At 40.2% G+C, this 23,854-nt stretch overlaps 1 protein-coding gene across 1 annotated transcript in view; it reads right to left on the bottom strand.

Annotated features, from left to right (window-relative positions):
• Positions 1-1,985: 1,985 nt before the first annotated feature.
• LOC111600261 (ABC transporter G family member 20) overlaps positions 1,986-23,854 on the bottom strand; it is a 46,474-nt gene continuing 24,605 nt past the window's right edge. The window contains exons 3-9 of the mRNA XM_023316310.2: positions 15,386-15,545; positions 14,791-15,053; positions 13,954-14,047; positions 7,635-8,062; positions 7,355-7,574; positions 3,397-3,574; positions 1,986-3,126 (exon numbers count right to left, since the gene is read on the bottom strand). Of these exons, the coding sequence (XP_023172078.1) occupies positions 2,372-3,126; positions 3,397-3,574; positions 7,355-7,574; positions 7,635-8,062; positions 13,954-14,047; positions 14,791-15,053; positions 15,386-15,545 (2,098 nt within the window). The 3' untranslated portion in view covers positions 1,986-2,371. The remainder of the gene's footprint in view (positions 3,127-3,396; positions 3,575-7,354; positions 7,575-7,634; positions 8,063-13,953; positions 14,048-14,790; positions 15,054-15,385; positions 15,546-23,854) is intronic.

Below are 23,854 nucleotides of genomic sequence, written 5' to 3'. Positions count from 1 at the left end.
CCACCGCAAATATGGTAAATGGTGAGCTATTTATTTAAAGGATTTCACTTTGACCCAAGCCCACTCCCAAAAACGGATACTCTTCGGGGAGCGAGCTTACAGACCAATTTATGCCAAGTAGCACAAAACATTGGCGCGTTGACATTTGCAAAAGTGAAGCCCATTGAAATGAACAGACAATTGACATTTTGAGCAGCGAAGCAAATGGCTGGCATACCGAACAAGTGTCTGGGGTAGATACATGGAGATTGGGATCGTGGGTGGCAGATGCTCGCTGAACATTAAATTAATTGAGCAATTAATTAAGACGCCATCGAGTTGGCGGAGCAGCAACACTTCACGACGCAGACGAGCAAAAGTATCTGAAGGAGCAGCCCAACGCGTTAGCGAGTGCATCGAAAGGAGCAGCCTCAAACAAAGAGCCATTGTAGACATCTGGCTGACTGGCTGACTGACTGAATAACTATTGGCCACGCCTGTGTCTGTGTGTCCGTCTGTCTGTATGGTTGTTATGCTGGCTTCGCAGAGCACGTGAAATTATGAAGTTGAGAAATTAATTCAGCGGCAAGTCGAAAAGTTTGAACTTTCAATTATGTGGAAAGCAGCGCTAGCTACATGAACATCTCACAATGAGAATAAAATTAAAATGAGTTTTTCCAGCACCGCTGAACTTTTCAATTTATGTGCTCGAGTACAGCCGTCAGATACACTCGAGTAATCAATGTTTGTAGTCAAACAAGTATTACAACAACAATAACATCAACTCGAAATCATTTCAAAAGGAATGTGAAAAATAATAGCAAATGCTTCAGTTCAAAGTTATCGATGGCTGACTCATATCTAATTCTACATAATAATAATAGACACGTTATGGAAGCAGAATATATAACCTTGACTGACTGACTTGCGACGACAAGTCATTAAGTAGATGGAAGATGGAAACTCCAGGCGGATTAAAGGGAAAGATAGAGATGGAAGGGAAAGATAGCAGACATCAATGCAGTGGCAATCGCACTGGCACATTTAGTCCAACTCCAAATCGTAGTACAAGTTCTCGTCCTAGTCACGGAAACGGACGACATGTGGAGCACGTTACAAGTTCCTGCTATGGTCTGCCAAGTCTATAGTCCTATGCTCTCTTGTGGACTGACCTACATAAGCATGTAAAACACCCCACTTACAGTGAGTGTGTGTGTGTTTGTGTATATGCGTGTGTGTGTGTCCGTTGCTTTTTCTAATTCATGTCCCCTGCACTCGATCACCATAGGAGCAGAAACAAAAGCTGAAGTCCCATACCATTGCCCTGCCAGTACTTTGTCCGCTTGTTAAGTTGATTTTTTGCAGCAGACGGATGCTGCACGTGTGGCACGGACCACGTTGCTCACTGTCTGCACTTGCTACATGCTTTCCGGTTTAATTGATTTTGCCGCAAAATGTGAAATGTGTCGAAAACGAGCTGCACGACAAGCTGACCTGACCACCCCCAAGCCAGGGGAGGTGATGCACCTACAAATAATGCGCATGTTTAAGAAGCAGCTGGAGCAAAGGGTTAGGAAATGTGGCCAACAGCCGAACTGACAGATTGCTGTTTGGGGCAAACTTTGATTGGAGCTGCTCTCGGTAAATAAATATTGGGCAAATCAAAGACTGATTGAAAGGGTCAGAAAGTGCCTCATCTTGGCTTATAATGAATGGCTGCTGAATTTTAGAGCTTACGTTTAGGGATTGCAAATTCTGAAAACTTGGCAATTGCCACAGATTTTTGACAAGGCGAAAGAGCTAATTGGTCTTAAGGGATAGAATTCTTTTTAATAAAGCTTTACTTTAACGAATGTTTAGTTTTCTGTAGGAATTTGGTAAGGTCTATCAAATTGATGGAATTCAAATATTCTGATGACAGCGTTCATTTTTGTCAGTTTTTCAATAATTAATATGAAAAATATGCAAAATATTTATTAAATAAAATTCCGTTTTATAGAGTTCTGAAATATTAGGTTCACATTTTATTCATATTTATTAAGCAAACTTTAAGCAAAACTAAAATGCTTTACACACTAAATTATTAAAATTAATTTTGATTTTTAAAATCACAATAGAATTACGTGTATTTATATAGACCAGTGTGTGACATGGATGGGTATGATCATAAGTGTAAGGGATGGAGTGAAGCTGATATGAAAACTTAAGCGTAAAAGGCACAACATTTCCATGAACATGTGACATCCGGAACCTTAGAAATACATTTATATCGAATAATTTGTGTGACTAACACATTGTACAAGAGACATACACTCGCTAGACTTATATACGACTAAGAAATACCCTTACGACCTAGTAAAATCATAGGCAATAACATGTGCCGCTGCTGACACTAGCCCTTCTTGAACTTGAGCAGTAATATGGTGAGCACTAGAAACACGAGCACCCACGACGAGATGGAAATGAAGCCGTTATATACAGTTGGATTATCCATGCCCCAGCCGCGCTGCAGTATGGAGCGCATCGATTCTGTGGGCTTCGTCAGCGGCAGGAACGCGGTGACAAACTGAAGCAGTGGATACATGCCCTCAATGGGCCAAATAATACCGCACAGCATCACAATGGGCAGAAATGAGCCCATCGCCACATATGTGGCCGTACGCTCCGTATCCACAGCGCATGAGATGACAAAGCCAAAGGTCATACCGCAGAGTCCGTTGAGTATGCACAGTGCTACCACCAGCCAGATATCGCCCACCAGCGTCAGCTCAAAGAAGTAGAAGCTGACAATGAGCACAAACACAGTCTGACTGAGCATCACCGTGAACTGGGTGACAACCTGCGATAGCAGAATCTCTGGTCCCGTTATGCCGGCCACCAAGCAGCGCTCCAGCATGCCCTCATTGCGTTCAATCAGCATCGCGCCCGAAGTGATGGCCACCGACAGAAAGAATATGATGGTCAGTATAACGCCCGGGGCCGCAAAGTCTGTGAAATTTGGATTCCGATAGCCGTAAATGGGCTGCTCCCATTGTACTGGCACGCGTCCCAGCTTCGGGTTCACATTGCAATCACTCAACATGTTCTCCACAAAGCTGAAAAACGTATATTGCAGGTCGCGATAGAGAAGTGTTGATATTTGTTGATCTGCGAAAGGAACGGAAATTACACTGAATTTAGTATTATCTTCTATTACAAAATTGTTTCTAATATAATTGAAAAATTAATATTAAAATAACAGTAAGGACACATATTATATTTATTCTAAGATTGAATACAAGAGGAAGAGAGAAAATGCTTTGCTATCTTCACATTGACATTCGAATATGCCTTACACAAAATGAAATTGACAAAATTGAGTCTAATTTACCTTAAAATGCTTTTAAATAATAATAATTGTCAAACTAATTAACTTACTGGACCAATCCATGCGTACGCCCAAATCGGAGGCCTCCACCGTCCCATCCTCGGCATAACGCCCATCTTCGACTCGCTCGACCAGGGCATCAGTATAGTTCGGCTGTATGACAAGAGCGGCCCAGGCATAGCCGCGACGCACTTCCTCATAGGCAGCCTCATCATCGCTTACATATTTCTGTCAAAATCCAAAGCATTTGAAAAATAAGTCAGGGATAGGTAAGATATACCAGCAGTCAGTCAACGTCTGTTCTTTCAATTAGCTTAAAAAGTCAATGCAACAACTGTTCAGCTTGTACAGACAGCTATGAAGGCATATAGCAATGATATTGTTGTTGTTGTAATGCAATTAAAAGCCCGTGTCACTGAATTATTGAGCAACCCATGTCAGGTACGCTTATATAACTATGGGCACTTCCTTAGTGAGTCTAGAACTTGTCGGCTGTCTCTTTGTGATGGCAAACACTCTAACTGTTAGCAACTGTAGCTGTAGCGTCGCTCGCTTCATTTCCTGTCGCATTGTTTGTTGCATGTTGTTCCGAGCACAATAAAAGTAACTCCGCGTAATTAATGTGCGTACTTTGCGTCAAGCGATAAATTCTGCAAACAGCAGCAACAAAGAAAGGAAAATCCTTAAGGCAGCGCCGCAATACAAAATGCGTTGCCTACTTTTGTGCGTTGCGCCTTTTGCTTTTTGCCCGCCGACGTTATTGTTGCCGTTGTCAACAATATGTTTATGTTATCTTTTACAGTTTCATTTCGCTGATTTTTTTTTGTATTGTGCTTCTGACACACAAAACAATAAATAATGGAGTGTATGCAGAGAGTAAAGCTGTTTCAGAAATTTGCGCCCAGCATATCCTTGGGCCTAAGCCAGTGCTTGTGCCATACATTGATTAAGTTGGTTCAAGCTACTTTCGGGGCCACAACTTTGCCTAAAGTTTTGGCAGCCACTTATGTACATACAATAACCCACAGACAACAGCATCAACAACAACAGCACAAATAAATGCCGGCACATGTATTGGCATTTGTATTTGGGCTAAGCTTTAGCAATTTTGTGGTTACTATTTAAACCGAAAGGGAATCTAGAACAACAGGCGTGAAATTTACGGAATTGCCGCACTAATGTTTGGACAAATGAAGTCATTCACACGAACACACACACACTTAGTTACGTGCACATGTTGAGGACATGTGTGTGGTTATACGGCTGAACACTTCGATAAGCTGCATTAAATATAATGGTTAATCGAATTTACTTGTTTAAAACTTGGCTTACATAACTTTAGTAAGTAGAGAGCTACAAGGTTGAATGAAGATGTCAATCTGAATCTTTGTGTTCTGTATTGTTAATCAATTTCTGTCTCTCATAGAAATCCATATGGATAATTATTGAAAGGCCACAAAGTATTAAAGCTTCGGGAGCAGTAAATTATAATTTAAATTTGCTCAATTTGCTTAATCTGTTAATAGTTGTAAGCTGACAGCTGTTAATTATCCGTAGTTAATGCATTAACAGAAAAACGATATATAACAGAAAAAAGATATATACACGTCAATCTAAAGACATGGAATGGCATTTAATTTATGCATAACAAACTCAATCAGAGAGCTGAGAGTTGTCGCAACAAGAGGCAATCAATTTAGCAGACTTGACAACTTTTATACTATGGCTGAACCCTAAGATCAACATTGTTTATGACAAACTTGAGCCACAAACTATGCGAAAATGAACTCAACTTGGACGGCAAATGAGATGGAAGGAAGGCAAACCCAGCCAACAGCTACTGCTTATGGACTAGACCAAGTTGCAGCCCTACGCAAATGAGCTGGAGACAGAAACAGGTAATAACTTTCCAGCATGGCTATGGAATTCTCGCGTACACTATTTTTTTTTTTGTTTGCTCTTTGGCCATAAAACAAGACCACAGAAAAATTATGCTTCACCTTAAGTTAAAGCTTGTCGCTAATCAAGTGCACACAATAAACCCGCTGCAGTTAGCCCCAGCTCCAGCTCCGGACCCTCAGCTAAGGTTGACAGCAAAAGCCGTCTAATGAGCAGCGTTGTCACGCCTAATGAACTTTTAATTAAAAGCCACAGCGACAACAACAATTGAAAGCCCGCCCACAATACGTTGTGCAATTTTCGACATAAATTAAAAGCCAAAAGAGCCAACGGGGCTGCAAAGGGGTTACTTTTGACTCCGTCCCCACGCCCCGAGCTGCGGCTGAAAAGGTCGCCACTTAGATAAGACGGGGACGGGGCAAAGTAAAATGCCTTTGATCTAGACAAACCACAAAGCCAACGAGACTTAGGAAAAAATTAAACCGGAAAATATAAATATTATTTTTTAAATTGAGGGAGCACAGAGAAAAAGCTGCCGGCTGCTGCTGCTGTTTGTTGTCGTGACTTTGTGTCCACTATTGAAATGCTGTCAATGGGCAACGGTTGAAGTAGGAAGAAATTCAAATTTCAAATGTTAAAGACAGTTCCATGGTTGGGGAAGGTGAGGAGTAGACGACGTTGCGTGGGTATTGTTCGGCTGTTTGTTGTTGTTGTGGTTGCTGCTGGCCACGTGCTGATGGCTGCTTGATATGCTGTTCATTGAGCAAAATTAACTTTTGGGCTCTCCAACAAGGTGCGGGAGACACAATGAGCAGGATCCAGACACAAAAAAATATAAAAAGGCACAGCCAATTTTTAGGACCAAAAGCAGATGCGCTATGGAGATACGCGCGCCGTGTATACTTTATTTTATTCTATTTTTTATCTTAGCTGAAATTTGAACAAATTAAGAGTGATAAGGGGACTTTGGCGGCTGACCGAGCTTTTCAATATTCGAGCCTAAATAAAAGTTTTCGCCCTGAGCCTGACTTCGCAAATTGGCAAAAGCGGCTTGTTGTTGCCGTTGATACTGCTTGGTAGCTACATTTTTATTGTTATTATAATCATTTTTTTTAAGAAAAACAGAAATTTGATGGCAACTGTCGAAACAGGTCATGCCTCAAGGGGTCTTCGTATTTTCGTATACTTTTGATGTTGCAGCAAAGTATTTTCTTTCATCTTGATTGATTTTCTTTACCACCAGGTATTTAACAATTAATTAGAAATAACTTTGAGGAAAATAGAGCTGCCTTTTACTCATGTGAATTTAAATTAAATTCAAAATTTATGAATATGAATTTAGATAACAGTTGAAGTATTAAAACCACTCTCTACATTTGTTCAATATTCGTCAATAATAAACTTAGTTGAATTCTGTGTCATGCAGAGCTTCGGTTTCCCTTACGACCAAATAGCAAGAAGGCATTGTGCCAAATTAGCTAAGAAGGCATTGTTTTTGAAGCGTAATTTGCAATAAATTGCCGTGAGGGGCCGGTCTTTTGCACTGGGGCTGGCTTTCAACTACTATTTTTGCCCCACAGCTAGTATATTTATTGATGATCTCGACCAGCCAGCAACTGCCCATCTGCCCGAGACCCCAACAGCCTTACTACCATACTGCTGTTGCTGTTGCCAAAGATAAGCAGCTGTAATTTGTGTGCGCCAACACCAAAGGCAACAGAAGCCGCAGCTAAGACGGTGCCAACTCCAAAGGGGGACGCTGGCTCTGGGAGTCAGCAACTTGATTTAGGAGTCCGGCAGCATGGGCTAGAGGCAGGCAGACGTTGTGTGCAGTAGATTGAAGAGCATGCACACGGTGGCTGACCAGCTTTGGTGCCCGCACAAATTGAAATAAATTACACGAATGGCCGGCAGGGTCGAACTATCGTCTCAGCGTCCTTCAATAAGCAATAGCAACATCAGCATCAGCAGCAACAAGAAAATTCTAACATGAGTGGTTATTGTACTTGTAACCCGGCTCGCATTGCACAATTTAAGCAGAAGCCAACGACAGCTTCTGCTCTGCCCCTCTGCTTGGGCCCCAAGGTAATTTGCATGCCATGTACTCACCACAACCATGCTCTTGTTCTTGACCAGCATATCGAGATAACGGCAGCTGAGCATGGTCTGATTGCATCCGGTGTGCACTGGACAAAATTGTTGCATAATCATTTCCTCGGTCATCTCGTGATTCGCCACGGCCAATTTGAGGCCAGTGGGATCATGGCCAATCGCATAGCAGAACAGCAATATCTGGACCACCGGCAGACCCACTATGAATAGCATTATTCTAGATGCGAAACAGTTAGTTAGTCACATGGTCAAGTTGATTTGCTGGCCAATTACTTACCCTACGTTGCGCATCATCCACAAAAAGTTTTTCCAGATGAGCGCATGCAGATGATGCGACTGCATCACATGCAAATTGTACCAGAAGGATGTAGGCATCTCCTGCACCGGCGGCAACGGTGGTGCAGCAGGAGCTGTGCTCGTAATGGGATCTCGCGCCGCCGATGACATGGATATATTATCACCGAATTCTCCTGAAATCTCAGCGGCGTGCTGCTCATCGGACATGTCCAGCGCTGGATTCGATATGGCTGGCACCGTCACCTGCTCCACAATCTCCTGGGCAATAGATGAGCGCCGACGTTTGCCCATGTTCTGCATGACGGAAAGCTTGAGGAACACAGCCTCCAGCGAGTCGGCGTTGTATTGTTGACGCAGATAGTCGGGCGACTCCTCGGCAAGCATTTTGCCGCCACGCAGCAAACCAATCTGTAAGGACAGCAGTTCTTTAGCTAAATTGATTCAAATTTGAGGGAAAAGTGTCGCCAAGTAAATTAAACTTTGACTTTGACAGTGAATCGTTCGTGTAAATCGTAGACTCTACCATCCGGCTAGCCCTTGACATCTTTTGGATTGACTCAGGTTTAGCTGCGCATTCTCAATTCCTAGCTGGCTTGGAGTAAAAGTTTTCTGTGTGCGCACAGTGTCAGAATTATGTACATCCTGTTGTTGTCGTTGAAAACTTTTATTGACTGTCCTTCGGCAATGCCCCTCTCATGCTACAGACAGCTAATCTCCCCGCCACTTTGTCACAACGTGCGGATATTAAGTTAATTGATTTCTGTACCGTACATGACCAGGCATACAGAGTAACATATTAGGCTAGTTCAGGATGTTGCTCCTGCCCCGGAACCCAGTCCAACGTAATCGACTGACTGAATGCCCTTACTGGGCCGTCAAACTTTTCCGCCTTTACACAACTTGCTCAACATCTTCATAGCCAACTGCTGGCTCATCAATTCTTGCGCTGTGGATGGCTTCATTAGGCATGCACATGAGTGGATACAGCGTTAGTTCCTGCTCCTGCACATGGAAATTTCATGCGAAATATGCTACACACACAATGGCTAATTCACACACACACTTTAGCACACGAACAAACTGTAGCTAGTTAGAAAAGTTTTGCTGCTTGATTTGATTCTGTCTTCAGTCTGCCGGAAATCGGTTGTTTCCTCCGGCTTTGTCCATTGGCTGTTATATTTGGTAATTCGTCTATGGAGCGACCAATTAACTTCCTAATTAAATGCCGATGCAGAGCCAATTCACTAGCTCTCTGACGTGCGCTTGGTCAATTGCACTTTTATGGTTCTCGATGTGATCAGCATTTAATATAGGTCTGAATTCCATTTGCCATAAATAATTCCTTTCATATTTTATGCCCTGGCATCGGGCATTATTATGATTCCACGGAATTAGTTATACACTTATATGAAACTTTTTATGTACATATAAAGTATATGTAACAGATCAATTCAATAAAAAAATGTTGCTTAACAACATTTTTTTCTAATGGACAATTAAAATTAAATAAGCTTTAAGCCTATGATAGATATTTTATTACTTATGCTATAAGTATAACTCAGCTGATAAATATATCCACCATGGCAACTTTAAAATCTCGAAAGTGTATTTAATATTTTGCTTAATGCATGCAACATTTTCTTCTTGACTTTTTTACTCGTATGAAAGCGGAAATTGAAAAATGATATACGAGGAGGCTCTTGGGCGTTACCCAAGGCATTTTTTGCATTTTTCAGATATTGCATGAAAGGGTTGGATCCATTTGCATACACAAGGAAAGAAAATGAAGCTTAAACAGTTAGCTCAAGCTAAATCGTTTGGGGTTGCTATTTAAAGTGCATTTGCATAACTATTTCTTTTAACATTTATTTAATCTATCTCTTGCCGAAAATATGTTGAATTATATTTGATGCATTTGTATTTGCATTTATATTTAGTAGTACATTATATATATACTTTATATATATTCTGGCTTTTACGATTTAAAGCACTTCCTGCTGAAAGGGATACCGGACATGATCATGTTCGCAAATGCCGATAAGAGGAATGACCCACATCAAAGGCTGCCACCACATTATGACAGCCCATCATTATGAGTCGTGTCTGCAATTTGCTTCATTATTAGATAGACATCCCAACCCAGTCTGACTACCCTGAAGCTAGCTTGGTTACCTACATCAGGAATTTCAGCTGTGTGACAACGCTGTCGGTCACAGTGTTGCGTTTTATTCTGGTTTGTCCCTTTCCGCTATGTTTTCTGTATTTCTCTTTGTTTTTTTTAATTTTTTTTTTTTTGACAGACATTGCTCCTAAATTTAATGTCAACGGTGGCCTGGCTCATGGGAAATTGTCCGCTAACACAAAAAGCGATATTCGTATGAAATCGTGTATACGCCATATAGACGCGCAACTGAAGGGCGGACAGGAGCGTTGGTGGCCCTTTGGCACTACCCAGTTGTATGTGCAGCACTTTCTGCTCTAATAAATGAAATCAGGGAGCGTAACATTATTTGATGGATATATTGTTGCGACTACTTTACGGTCCCTCCCTCACACCACAGGCCAACAACTCCAGTAGCAACAACAGCAGACACTCAGAGCTGTTCTGTTTCTGAATTTTTGCTTGTTATCTTTTTCTTTTCTTTGACTTTTTTATCTAGTGTCCTTTAATAGTTTATTCTGTCTTTTCTGTGTGTTGCATTTCCTTTCTGTCGCGTAATTTTCCGCATGTTGCTTTTTAATAACATAAAATGAATAATACAAAAGAGGGAAGAAGGCAGAGAATTGTTTTTTAATGCCATGACCAAGCACGCAAATGGACAGTTGAATAATTGCTGATGTTGAGAAACATCAAATAAAATGAGACCTACAAAGCGGTTGGCTTATGTGAACATGAATGTGTGTGTGCTCTAGAATGCATTGCGGTCAAATTGATTGACAATTTAATACGGTATTGCAGTCATCGTATTATAGCGCAATAAACTGCTGCCGAAAGTGCAAATGCAAAATATAAATATAAAAATATGTTTTTTCTATATTACCATTAATATTTTAAAGTGAACATAAAAGTGCAAAAAAAATGTATGCTAGGTAAACAAGCATTAAACTTAATAACTCTATAAAGTTAATTTAGGTCACATCCATAAATGGATCTGTGCCATGTTTGCTTTCACACTCAAAATTTTACTATTTCCGTAATATATTCTTGATAACTTTATTTTATAAAACAAAATACGCTTTTGTCCTCGAGCAGACCTCAGCTAGATATTATTTGCCGCGTATCTGTTGAAGCCAGCAAGCAACTCGCATAATATCTATTTGTCAGTCGTTTCGCAAGTCTCATAAATTTGCAAAAGAGCTTTTATAATCCATAAATAATATCGAATTTTAATGGCAACACTCTAAGTTTAATACAGCAATCAAGTTTATGAATGTGCTTAATGCTTAACAGCAAATCGAAGTTCACATAGCTTTTCATATATTTAGTAAGCGGCAGTTGGTATATATTAGCCAGGGCAATGCATTTATAGCTAATAAATTGCATGACATGCAATAATAATAAATCTTAAGGGACGCCAGCAAGGCAACTGCAGCTCGATTGAAATGGCGAAAAGCAGGATACGTGACCTGCTGCCACCTGCTGCCTAGGTAAGTGTCAATGACTATGTCTCACTCAATCAACACGATTGAAAGCTCAGACTATATGTATATTTATATATATATATATATTTATATATATATATATATATATATATATATATATATGTATATATATATCTGTAAGCTGTCCACATGCTTTAGGAAGTGTTTTAGTAAGCATGCATACTCTCTTCTGATGCCAGCACGCAATTCTGTTGAGTCAACAATAAAAAGACACAGAAAAAAAAACACATAGAGAACAACCCAACACAAAAACAATAAAAAAACTGACCAAGTTCCACTGGTCAGTTAGACAAGTAAGTCGCACGACAACTGAAGTCCAAGTGACGTGCAGAATTGGCGAAAAATATGTGCTACTGCAGGAGAACTCCTTCGAGTTGGATTCCCTGCGTTGAGCATTGCGCAACCTGCGGCAAAGCAAAATCGTGGCACGAAAAAGTGACAAAGCTGAAAAAGCAATTTGCTGCCGGCCATAATACGAGTCGTCGACTCAAGCGTGCGCAATCTAAGCGGACGTCATGTTATTCTTGTTGTTGCTGTTATCCCTGTCCTTGTTGCCGTTCTTTTCGGTGTCACAGCAGGAGACAACACGTGTTCAATATGAGCAATTAAACACTGTCACCAAAATTGCCAGACAGACAGAAGTGAGGCGAAACTCTGTTGCCCACATAGGCAGTTTATATTTCTTTTGGTGTTTCACTTTTTAAGAACCCAAATGCTGTACAACAATTGCCATTAAAGATACATTTCAATGGGTTACGCATTGCGGTTAGATTAACTAAGCCCGAGACCCGAGGCCTTGTTTTATAGACTGTCCTTCAGGTTGCCAGCACGTTCTGTGGTAGACAAAATCGCACAATGATTTCGTTTATTGCCCATAACTCTTTAACGTCATGGCACAGAGCGTGCGAGGGTGTCGTTCTCTTCTTGTTTCGACAACCATCTACCAGCTGTAGCCAAGAGGCAGGCAGTAAGCAGCAGGCAGCAGACACCGAGGTTTCAATTGTCGCGTGCTCGGCAGGTACACCAAAGCCATTGGCTAACGAGCTGAAGTGACTTTGAAAAAATACTCAGATATAAAAGCAGCTTTACATAATTTAATATGATTTTATAGCAAATGGATGTAAATTCAATCATCTAATACATATCCTTTGCGTTACTCAATTCTGTTTGTTATGATCAAATTTAAGTCAGTTACTAGAATTTCAAGAAATGTGAAGAAACTGCGAACTAATGGCTTAGCTCCTAAGCATATTTTACTTTACTTAATTCAGTTTCTTTTGTTACTATACACTGAAAGGGAAAGCTGTTTACAATTCTTTTTTTTTGCAGTGTTCAAAATAACTATTAAGGAACTTTTAGTTTTTTATACTCATCATCTCTTAGTTTTATTCGAATAATTTCCCAACTATGTAATGATAAATTCAACCCCGACCTATAAACTGTAAACAGCAATCGAATCAAGCCCCCGGCTGCAGGGCTGTTGGTGGCATTTATGTGTTGATAAGGACCCAAATAAATCAGTGTTTTGCAATATTATAAATCGCTTGTCCATCAATCATTTGATTTCATATGCCTTCCATAGGGTATGCACGTGTCGCAGTGTTTGTCTGTTTACTCCACAACTCAACATTGTGCAACTCTTTAAGGTCGTTTCTTTTGCATCAATCTTTGGAATTGCCACTGATATATATGCTACAGACTCGGCTTTAGCTCAGCTTGCGCACGGACCTGACCAGCATAAGTGCGTGTCCGTGTGTGAGGATTTGTTTGTTTTATGTGTGCGAGCGTGTGATGTCTATGTGTATGGGTGTGAGTTTGTTCATATCCTGTGCGTGTCGCTTGGGTATCTGTTGGTCTATCTATATATCTGTCTATCTAAGTGTCCATTGTGACGGGCGTTTGCTTTGTGCGCTTTGTCACGCTTTATTTCTGTATTTTCTAAGCATTCCATCTCTTTTTCTTCTTTTTTCTTTTTCATATTTTTGCTGGAGACGGCTCCGTCAGTCGCTCGCACAGTTCATTGTCTGCCTCACGCATTAGTAGTGGTATACACACAACGTGGGATTCACACTATTTCGCCTTGCCTGTGTCTAGGTCTTTAGCTGATTATGGAGCTTCGCATTGGCAACATAAATAAATCTGAAGTAAATTTTGCAATGTGTCTCGCTCGGAAATGCCTCGTAAATCGTGCCATGACCATGGGTCAACAACAGCACGGCCAGTAATATTGTACTTCTTTCGAACGAGAGGACACAGATTTGTTGCAGCTCGCGCAGGATACAAATTTGCCAAGCGACCAAGTTCCACACACCAGGGTAAGCCCTGCCGCCGCACTCATGGTTCAACAGAAGGAAGCACTTAGCGCCGCGTGTTGACAGCACACACTTGAGCTTGAGCTGATAAGCGCAGCCGCTGCGCAGAGACTTATGGTTTACTCCCTCGACAGCTGAGCTTTCACCTTTGTCAGCCCCTTGCCAACTGAAGCGCATAATGTTGCTCATACGCCGCATTTTACAAATAGACGTGCAAGCACCAACTATAAATCAAGCGAGCAAACAATGCGTGGGCGCCAAAAAGCCATTGCCATTGATCCCCTACACTGGCCAACCCTTAGTATATATCGCATAAGAACTTACCACGTGAGCTTGGGCACACTCGTCGATGTAATGCGTGGTGATTATCACAGTCGTGTGGCCATTTTTTGTAATTTCCACCAAATGATCCCAAATGCTGCAAAAGTGATACAGAGTTAGTCAGAAGGCAGTGATTTAATATATTACATATTATTTTTGCTATTTAATACACCGAAAAAACTTTGCTAAATAAATGTTTGCTATACCAGTCCCTAGAGACAAAGTCAGGAAACAATTTCTAATGAAAATGATTCTATTTTATTGTAAATGCAATTTGTAAAAAAATTCCCTTTTGGAATAACAATATTAAACGTAAATTCAAATAAAAATGAAATAACTAATCCTATAAGCTGATGATATTATATAACATATTACTTTGTAAATAAATTTATACCGCACATTTGGCAACCTTTTGCTTTATTTATTTTAAGTTTCTGCTCTCACCATATCCGTATGAGTGTAAAATATATACAATGAAATGATATATGCCGTCCGCTAAAGAAATAAATATGTGAATCGTAACTTTTTGTGTGTTTGAGCAATGAGCTATCTGTTTTCCAATTTGTATTTTGCATTTTCTCAATATTATAACATATCGCTTTACCTATTAAGGCTATAGCGAGTGAAGGATACGTAACAATGTCTTATATAACTAAATTAAAATGGTTTATTGTTGTCTATCAATAAGCAATGTAATGTGTGTTTATTTTGTCATTTGCATCATATCCTCAATAAAGCTTTGTGTATCTTGCTCAAAATGTTCTTTATTTATGTTGGTTTAAAGCGTGCAAGTATGCATGGCATCCAGGCATCCTCAATCCATTGATTATTTATACGCACCTCTGTCGCAGCACCGGATCCACGCCCACGGTCGGTTCATCCAATATGAGCAGCTCCGGTTCGTGGAGCAGAGCAACAGCCAGACTCACGCGACGCTGCTGTCCACCGCTCAAATTTTTGACAAATTTGGAGCCATTTGGCAAATTGAGCAATTTGAGCAGAAATTCGGTGCGATCCTCGATGTCGCTGCGGGGCATGGCCGCAATAAGTCCAAAGTAGATTAAAGTCTCGCGCATTGTGAACTCCCCATAAAGAGCTATCTCCTGCGAAATGGGAATTAAAAGAGAATTATACAACGAGCATGGGCGAATGCAAATACCATTGCCTACATCTCGGCGATGCAGCTTTATGAGCCTCGGGGACTAAAAATATTACTGCGCTTTGTCGAAATTAAAACTTCTCTGCTTTGCAGCATTTAAAAGTTTTATTTTTTATTTGGGGCCTTTGTTTTATTTTTATTTCTATGTTTTTCTCGCATTCTGGCTTTTAACGTTTTATTGCATTTATTTAATTTAGTTACGAGCCACGAAGCCAACTGCGGCAGGGCAATAAAAAGCGCATGAAATATTCAAACAGCACATGGAGTTCGACTCACCTGTGGCATGTAGCCAATTCGCGGGCCTGGCACACCGGATCCTGGTGACCCCGGCCGTCCGCCCAGCACCCAAATTTCGCCCGAATTGAGACGCCGTCGTCCGACGATGCAGCTGAGCAGAGTTGTCTTGCCACAACCAGAGGCGCCCAGGAGACCATAGCTGCAAGAGGGAAAGGCGTAGAGAGAGGGAAGGTAAACGTGTGCGTTGGGCAATTTAATGCTAAAGCTTATATAATAAAATGCATATAGAAAAGACTGAGCACAAGCTGGTATTTGTACACATATGCATGTCAGGCAGGAGCGCATCGAGCTGAGTGAGGGGCCCAAAGCCGAAAGACGAATAGTAATAAATAAATTATAGAAAATACTAATTATAATGAGTTTTTATTTGATTGTACCCAATCAAATTTCATTCTTAATGTCTGTGAACATTTAAGTATTTAAATTGACTGTAAAATGAATGCAAGTATCTAAATGTTTCAGGAGTATGGGGAGCTTCCACTTCAACCAGAATTTTTCTTAGCAGACACGCAAAAGGACGTCGTGGAAACCATTAAAGGACTAGCGCCCAATGCACCGAGCTGTTTCTAATGGGGCACTGGACCGATTCGCGTGGCACGGCCGAGGCAGTGGATCTGCATTTAACTTGAGTCCTATAAAGCGAGCCGTTCGTTGGGCAGCCCAATACTTGGACGGGCTGGCAGGCATGCCACAGCTTCAAAAACAGGCAAGCAGACAAATATTTTAAGCACTTACCAACACATACACACACGGGCGCAGGCACGCTAGTTCACACAGACTCACAGAAATGTGCGCTACACCATGAAAGCATCAGGTGAAAAATCAACTGTGAATAGTTTTGAAAAAATATGCAGGTGCAAAAAGTTTCATTGCAGCGCGCAGGTTTCCACGCCCCTCTGGGTGTCCCTGTTTCCATGGCCCTGGCATGTATGTGGCTTATCTCGCGTGTGGAGTGGAGGTGGAGCTGTTGCGAAATATATTTAGGGAATGTTTAGCACAGCTTAGAGCGCAAAAGTCCCACACGCCCAAGCCCATGACCACGCCCATGCCCGCGTCCTAGCGAACGCCATTCCTTTGCGATGTGCACAGTATACAGAATTGTTGGGTTGGCTGTTGGTATTATATTCTATCACAGGGCTAGCTGCTGAGTCTGTGTGTGTACGCGGATGTGTGTGTTTAGCCATGAATAACATGCAGGTCAAAGTGACTCCGCAGTGTGCACATGAAAAAGCCACACTTGAATAAGCCAAGCCGAGCGCCAAAGGGGTAAATAAGAGCGCAACTCAGAGCTGGCCAGATCCAAGCCAAACAACATGTAACAAAAACAACAACAATATCAGTTGCAGGTAAAACAATAAGCGCAGATATGATTTAAGTGTAAAAGTTTAAGAGCTCCGAAGCATATAAATAATGTCAAGGCTAGTCGGTTGACTTTAAATGTTCCCAAGTCAACTAAAGTTGCAGTCAGTAATATTTTAAATTGGTGTGTTTACTGTGGGGTATTTCATGTTATATTCATTTCAACAAAGAATATAATTACACACATATAACAAAAAGACAAGCTTAAGTTTTATCTCACAGACTCTGCTAAGACGCAGTAAAACTAGAGATAATAAATAAAACTATCCCAATGGCCAATACATGCAAGATTTTAGTCAATTGGCAGACATTAAACTAGTAGTCGACAGACACAGTAGCTTAGACACAGATGAGTAAATTAAAATAAAAATTAACGCCTTTGTTTTCTATTCGCTTGACATTAAATAAATTCTAAGTCATTTTATCAAACTCTTTTCATTTGCTAAGCCTTTGCATAATAAGCAAATGTCCACTTTTAATCACACCACACAACTTATCCCTATTTCCATTTTCCCGTGCTAAATTGTGTAGCTGCGGCATTAGCTATGCAATTACATATTGCCACACGACTTCAACATAAATTTCCCGCTGCAGAGCAGCAGGAATGTCGTCGAGCGTTAAATGGTCGACATCAAGATAAAAAAATAATGCTAAATTTTTGCAGTCAAGCAAAAAAAGAAAGAGCGGAGCCATTGAAAGTCACAAATTACCAACATTTACCTGCGGCGTGTGCATATTTTAGCTAGACTCTGTTACCCTTGCATAGCCAACAAATAAAGCGAAAACAACAAACAACTCACAACAACTAAAACAACAAACAATGCAACGTGAAATGGCGCCAAGCGACGACCAAGTTGATTTTTGAAGCCATTAAACTTTTTTGTGCGCAGCCTGATGCATTCCCGTCTAAGGTAATGCTGCCGCAATGTGATTGATGATTTGTGCCGCTGAATTAGCTTCTGGCATGCCACGTTGCACAGCCACACATGCCTGCGTATACTCACCACAGTGCTTGCGAAACGCGCTGTGCACTAATTAAATGTGATTCAACTCGGAGATATATGCATTAATTATTGATCCATTGCATATCAAATTATGTGGCTATTTTTGTTGTGCATCTCACTCTGTCAATCTGCTTGTCAGTTTATCTGTCAGTTAGTAACGTAGCTAGAGGTCAAAGTGTCAGCTGATAATTTAATTTAATGTTTGCTTACTTTGCGCCATATTTTATTGACATCAACGCACGCCCCAGCAAAAACTTTTGCAGTCGTCTATAACAAATTGTAGTAGTAGTAGCTGTTACTGTTGTTGTTGATATAGCTAAGCAGCACATCACGGGCAATTAGAGGCGCGGTAATGCGTATTTAATTAACTGGCTTACTTTGTAGTTTTCCATGCAAAATTAAGAGCATTGTTAGCAAGTCTGAATGACTTACTTGAGCGACTGGCAAGCAGTTGGCTGTCTAGTTAAACGGTAAACTTTTCTCATAGACAAGCTCACCTCACACTAAGTCAAAGTGCTTGAGTACAACTTTGCGATGGATAGTATTAAATATAGAAGCGAAGTTCAATTTTAAGTAGCAGAGCTCTAGATGATTTAGAGTACTTTAATGTCAGTAGCTAACTAGTTGTGGGATTAAATGTCAACTCTGTACTACTTTAATCAAGGAAGTCAACCTTTTTCTGCAACAGCTGGCATTTATGTACGAGTCGCAAGTGTCCAAAAGCTCGTCAAAACAATCGTACAGCCCGGCGCATGCTTGATATTTTTTCAATTAAAGACATAAGCGTACGCGTTACGCATACGCAATGTGAAACAAAACCCGCTAGCTCATAAAACTCAGACGGCATCTCCTGCCATTGCGCCTCTACGTATGCTAATAATATTAATAATTATGCTGGCACAAAGGCAAAAGAGACTGAAACGTGGGGCGCCAGAGCGAGAGAGATTAAGAGAGGGGGCAGTGGGAAAGAGATATATACACAGTTATGAAGTATGACTGGCAGAGTACAGTAAGAGTTCTACTTGCAGTTACATTTGCAGTTAGTCATTCGGTTGCTGTACGTGCAGGCCATAATACACACAACACTTGACCCCTCGCTCGGGTCAAAACAATGACTTGTATTTTGTGCTTTGAAAGGGTTATTTCGCCTGCCAGGGTTGCCACAGCACAAGCAGCTGCTGTCCGATTTCATTATGCAGCTTTTATGTATAATTTAAACACTTCCATATGAAAAGCATGCAAAAAGCGCTTTCATATTACATATTTGTATTTGTTGTATTTATTGCTCGCTTTTGTTTAAGCTGGAAGAGCAAAGTCAGCGTTTTTCCATTTGCGGTCAGTTGAGCGATAGAGAGAAAAAATTAAATTGACATTGAGGCGAAATTGAATAACTAACAGTTACCCTGGTGGGTTTAATTGCTATTATATTGTAATTCTTATGAATTGTCGATAATAACAGTAATAAAGATATATTCAGCTTCGATCATATCTTATGAAAAGTAATATATCACTCGACGTTGCATAAAGGTCAACTGGAAAGCTCTAGTCGAGAGCAGTCAGTATAGTAGTATCATTTCATTAGAAACAATCTTAGCTTGCCTCTGCCTAACTTTACACTGCACTACTGCTGATCAGAGCTTACAACTATCGTCTACTTTAAGTTGAATCAAGTTTCAAGCTTCTAGGGTAGGGTACGACAGCCAGCCACACTAATAAAGAAGCAACCCTTGCAGCAACCGCCCCTCTCCAGTACGTATCTGTTTACTTGACTGTCTGTCAGTCTGTTGCATATCAGTGGCATATGCAAAGAGCATGTGTATCTTTATACGCAATAACTTTAACAATTTGGGTTTTGTTATAGTCAGGCGTTTGCGTTGGTCACTGAGCATTCGAACGGCGTTCCGGGTCCGGTTGCTTGCATTGTTTTGACAGCGGACTGCTATATTAAATGGCTGTCTTGCTTTTTGGCTTTTAATTAAGTTTGCGTGCTGCCAGTTGGCCTGTTGGCCAGTTGAAATTAAAAACTCAAATCGAGTTTGTGAGCAACTTCAAGGGTGCAACTTGCATAGATCTGGCCGCGTCCGAAACAATTACGTTTATGAAACTTTCGGCCAATATTCGAGCTGGGTTGGCTGCCATAACAAAAACAAAAAAACTTACGATTTTCTCGGAATAAATTTCAGTCTATTTGCTTCGTTAACCGCACATACAAAAATCTATTCTGCGACTGAGTGTTTTCAAAAACTTTGTTTGCTCCTGTTTGCTGCGCATTATGCTAAACTTTCTTGCAATTTTCTGTGTTTTTTTTGTCCATTTCTCTTTGTCAAGTGCAGTGGGCAACGCCAAAACCAATTACAAAATCCATAGCCGTAGCGAAGGGAGCTAACAAAAGTGAGTCCCAAAAAGTGGGCGTGGGTGCAAAGTTAGCTTGCAAACAATTGCAATTTATTAAGCTAAGAGCCAAGCAAGCCAAGCCAAGCAAAGCAGAGCACAAACAATGTCCATGTCCAATGCGCTTAGTATTCGCTGTCTTTCAGCATAATTAAAACAAAGTTCAATGCGCCAATGCAGAAGGCGAGCACACTTGAGGCAAAGATCCAGAACAGAACATGGAGTCAGATACGCGCACGTTTCAGCTTGACAACTCTTAAAATATAATTGAAGCTTGTAATGAAATTTACTTCTGTACGCTAGAGTGCAATTTATAGGTCAATTACTGTTCTTCATATGTGGAAGTCACTTGCAATCTGTGACTCAATGAAATTTATATTTCTATTAACTCATTCATTGCATTTGTATTTTATATTTTTTCTTTTGCGTCACTCTGAAACGTTTTACAGCTAGAAGTGCAATTTAATATTTTTATAGCTTCTTTATTGAAATTTGATACGAAACTATATTTATTGCATATTCCGTATGCAATATTCGTAATAGTTGCATGATGACACTGAATAGCTTTAAAGTTCAGCTTAAATTTATTTCTGTAAATTTATTTAGTTCCCCATTCATCAGCATGCATTTTGCCGGAGGTATACTGAGAGTCTTGCCAAGTTATTTGTTTTTCGCATAATCTGTATAAAATAATAGTATTTAACAATAATGAATGCAGAGTAATTATTTTTTTTATTGAGTTTGGCAAACATTCGCATAGCTAGCTCAATAGCATTTGCATAGCATTTGCTCAATTTTATTAAGAGCTGCACCGTGTCCAACGTTCAATTATGTTGCACGAAGCTTACTGTCTGGTCATAGCTAAGTAACAAATATGTGAACTGGCAGTTCAATTGATCGACGAACGAGGGGAACTGACGACTCGACACAGACCGAGCAAGACAATGGACCCACTGATTAGTTGTGAATTTACTGCTGATTAAGATGCTTTTTAAAAAGAACTTGCCGGCAAATTAACTTTGGCACAAGTTTCTGTATGTTATTTGTTTGACTATGTATGTGTGCGTGTGTGTTTGCTGCTGTTGTTGTCACAAACTTTTCGTTGAATTGGCAGTTTATGTGGGATTCAAGGACAGCATTAATTTCGCGCACAAACACGAACAAATATACTCGCCTCACTTGAAATTTTGGACACGCCGACTGTAAATATATAGATGATAATATATATATATATTATAGACATATATGTATATTTATGTATACGGCAAACTGTCGAGGTGTGAGTCATTGAGTACATGCTGAAAAGTCAACCATAAAAATGTGCAAACAAATCAAAAATGCTGAAACGGCAAGTTTTTCGCTTGGCGCAATTTATGGTCAAGCAGTCGAAGGCTCTTAACTAGACGGATATTTGTCTTATTTCTTTTTTGCTTTTGACCATTTTTTCAGGCTAAGAACTAAGTGAATCATAAAGTGTGAAATTTAATATAAGCATTTCATATATGCGATGAAAATTGTATTGTATTGACGATTGCTTAATGCTTAGCTATAATAATTTCGAGCTATTTAATTTTCATTGGAACTATGGCAAATGTTAATAAGCATAAATAAATGTTAATTATTTTAATTCATTGTTCATTTTTGCATATGTAATTTAATGCAAATGTGTAATAACTATCGCAATCCAATAATTTTAAATATCACAATAAAGCCGCCTGGCATCAAAATATTTGCCAATGCTTATTCATAGGCACAACCCACTTAATTATAACTTTTTATTTTAGATACACAAATGCGATTCAATGCAAATATTTTGCCGTTCAATGTCAATAGGTGCACGGCAAAATTTTATACTCGGGTAGACAATACAAAATAAAATCACAGTCTGTGGACTTTTGTTTCGGCTTGTTTACAGGTTAAATAAAATCATGACAATCAGCTCGCATGCAAATTGCATGCCGCACGCATAGATACAGATGCAGATTCATGAGTCTGCTGCAGTCATATGTCAATTACAGTTTTTTGATGTCTAAATCTTTGTTGTTGTTGCAATTGCAGATGCTGCTGCTGCTGCTCCTGCTCCTGCTATTGACATGCTAAACTGTTGTCTATTGCACGCGAGCCGCTGCCTGATTACAAAGCCAAACAGAGGGCAAACTATTTTGATGTTGCTGCTGTTGTTTTACAAATGTGTACAAATTTATTGCATACGCTTGTCGCTTGTGGAAAGTCCGTATGGGTGGGGGTGAATGATGCAAGCGGCATTTGCTATCCAATTAACAATTGACAGTTCGGCGGAACGGCAGCCGTGTTGTTATTGATCCAGAGCGGGTGTTGGGGCTTACTTTTAGGGTTTGTATAAATAAGCAAGACAAATTTCAAATTAATGTGAGTTTACTTTATGCGCATAATTTCATTTTAATTAGAAATTGCATTTAGCTCGTGCTATTAACCAGGCATCATCAGGGCTGTTTGCCTCGGGTCATGCGGCAATAAATAAATATGCTGCCAACTTTATTTTAATGGCTAATTTAATACGCTTTTGGGGTGCCAGGTAGGCAGGTGCCCAGCCCCGCCCCATTCCCATTATCAACTGAATAGAAGTGCAGCATATATATATATTATTTTTTAGAGGATGTTGCGCATACGCCATGTTGAAAGTAAGGTCAAACTAAATGCCGCCAGGCACTTGACGGTAGTCAACGCAACTAACCACGTGCCCTGGAATGTGTATGTGTGTGGGTGTGTGTATGTGTAGGTGTGTTTATTGTGGCCACATTATGTTGGGCTCAAATGAATGGGCCAATTGGCTGCATTGTGCATTTTGTAGGGTCTCCAGGCATTTACGTGTAAATGATGCAGGGGCATAAGATGCTTGCGTCATGTGGCTAAGTTAATTGAGTAGTGCACAGAGAGTAAGAGGTCTTCAAGGACTAAATGTTTGAGCTATCTTGAACTAAATTCTCTCTAAATAGGAAAATTTCTTTTATATGGAAAATTGTTTAGGTCGTAAATGGAATATAAAGCGTGCGCTTTCTGGAATTAGAGATTTGTATTTTTAATTTCTTTTATTATTTTTATTACAACATATTAAATTTTATACCATATTCATGAAGTTACTCATTTATTAAGTCTCTTTTACTATTTTTAGTCGACGATGGCTTTTGATTAATATTGAACAATAATTTCACAGTCAATTGCAAGGAAAAATAAAGGTCATATAGCATGCATTTTTCAGTTAATAAATAAATGTGTATGTTGTTACTTATAAATATTAAACTACTCGCAATTGTAGCGCACTCAATATTGCATATGAGACCGAATGTTTAATAAAAGTTGTGCAGGAAAAACAGGCAAACAATGTCGCAGCAGCAACGGAAGCTTTGAAGCTGCGCGTATATGCATGTGTGTGTGTGGCTCACCTTTCCACATAGATGCATGCATGTAATGTAAGTGTATGTGTGTGAGTGTGTGCCTTGTCGCTTAACTTATTAAAGGCGCACACTCAGTTTTAATTACTCACACAGCTGTAGGAAAATACTTAAATGCACACGAATACATGTGCGCTGCTAATTGCGGCCACATTCACCAGCACATGCTAACACACATACATGCACATACACATGGCCACTCACACGCACACCTTGACTGACAGGCAAGCTTGCACAGTTAATGCGCACTTCCGTTTCCGCAG

The sequence above is a fragment of the Drosophila hydei genome, unplaced genomic scaffold (genome assembly GCF_003285905.1).
Source record: "Drosophila hydei strain 15085-1641.00,03,60 unplaced genomic scaffold, DhydRS2 tig00000063-arrow-pilon, whole genome shotgun sequence".
In the NCBI taxonomy this organism is placed as follows: domain Eukaryota; kingdom Metazoa; phylum Arthropoda; class Insecta; order Diptera; family Drosophilidae; genus Drosophila; species Drosophila hydei.
Note: the sequence above shows the minus strand (reverse complement) of the source record. Positions and strands in the feature narration are given on the sequence as shown.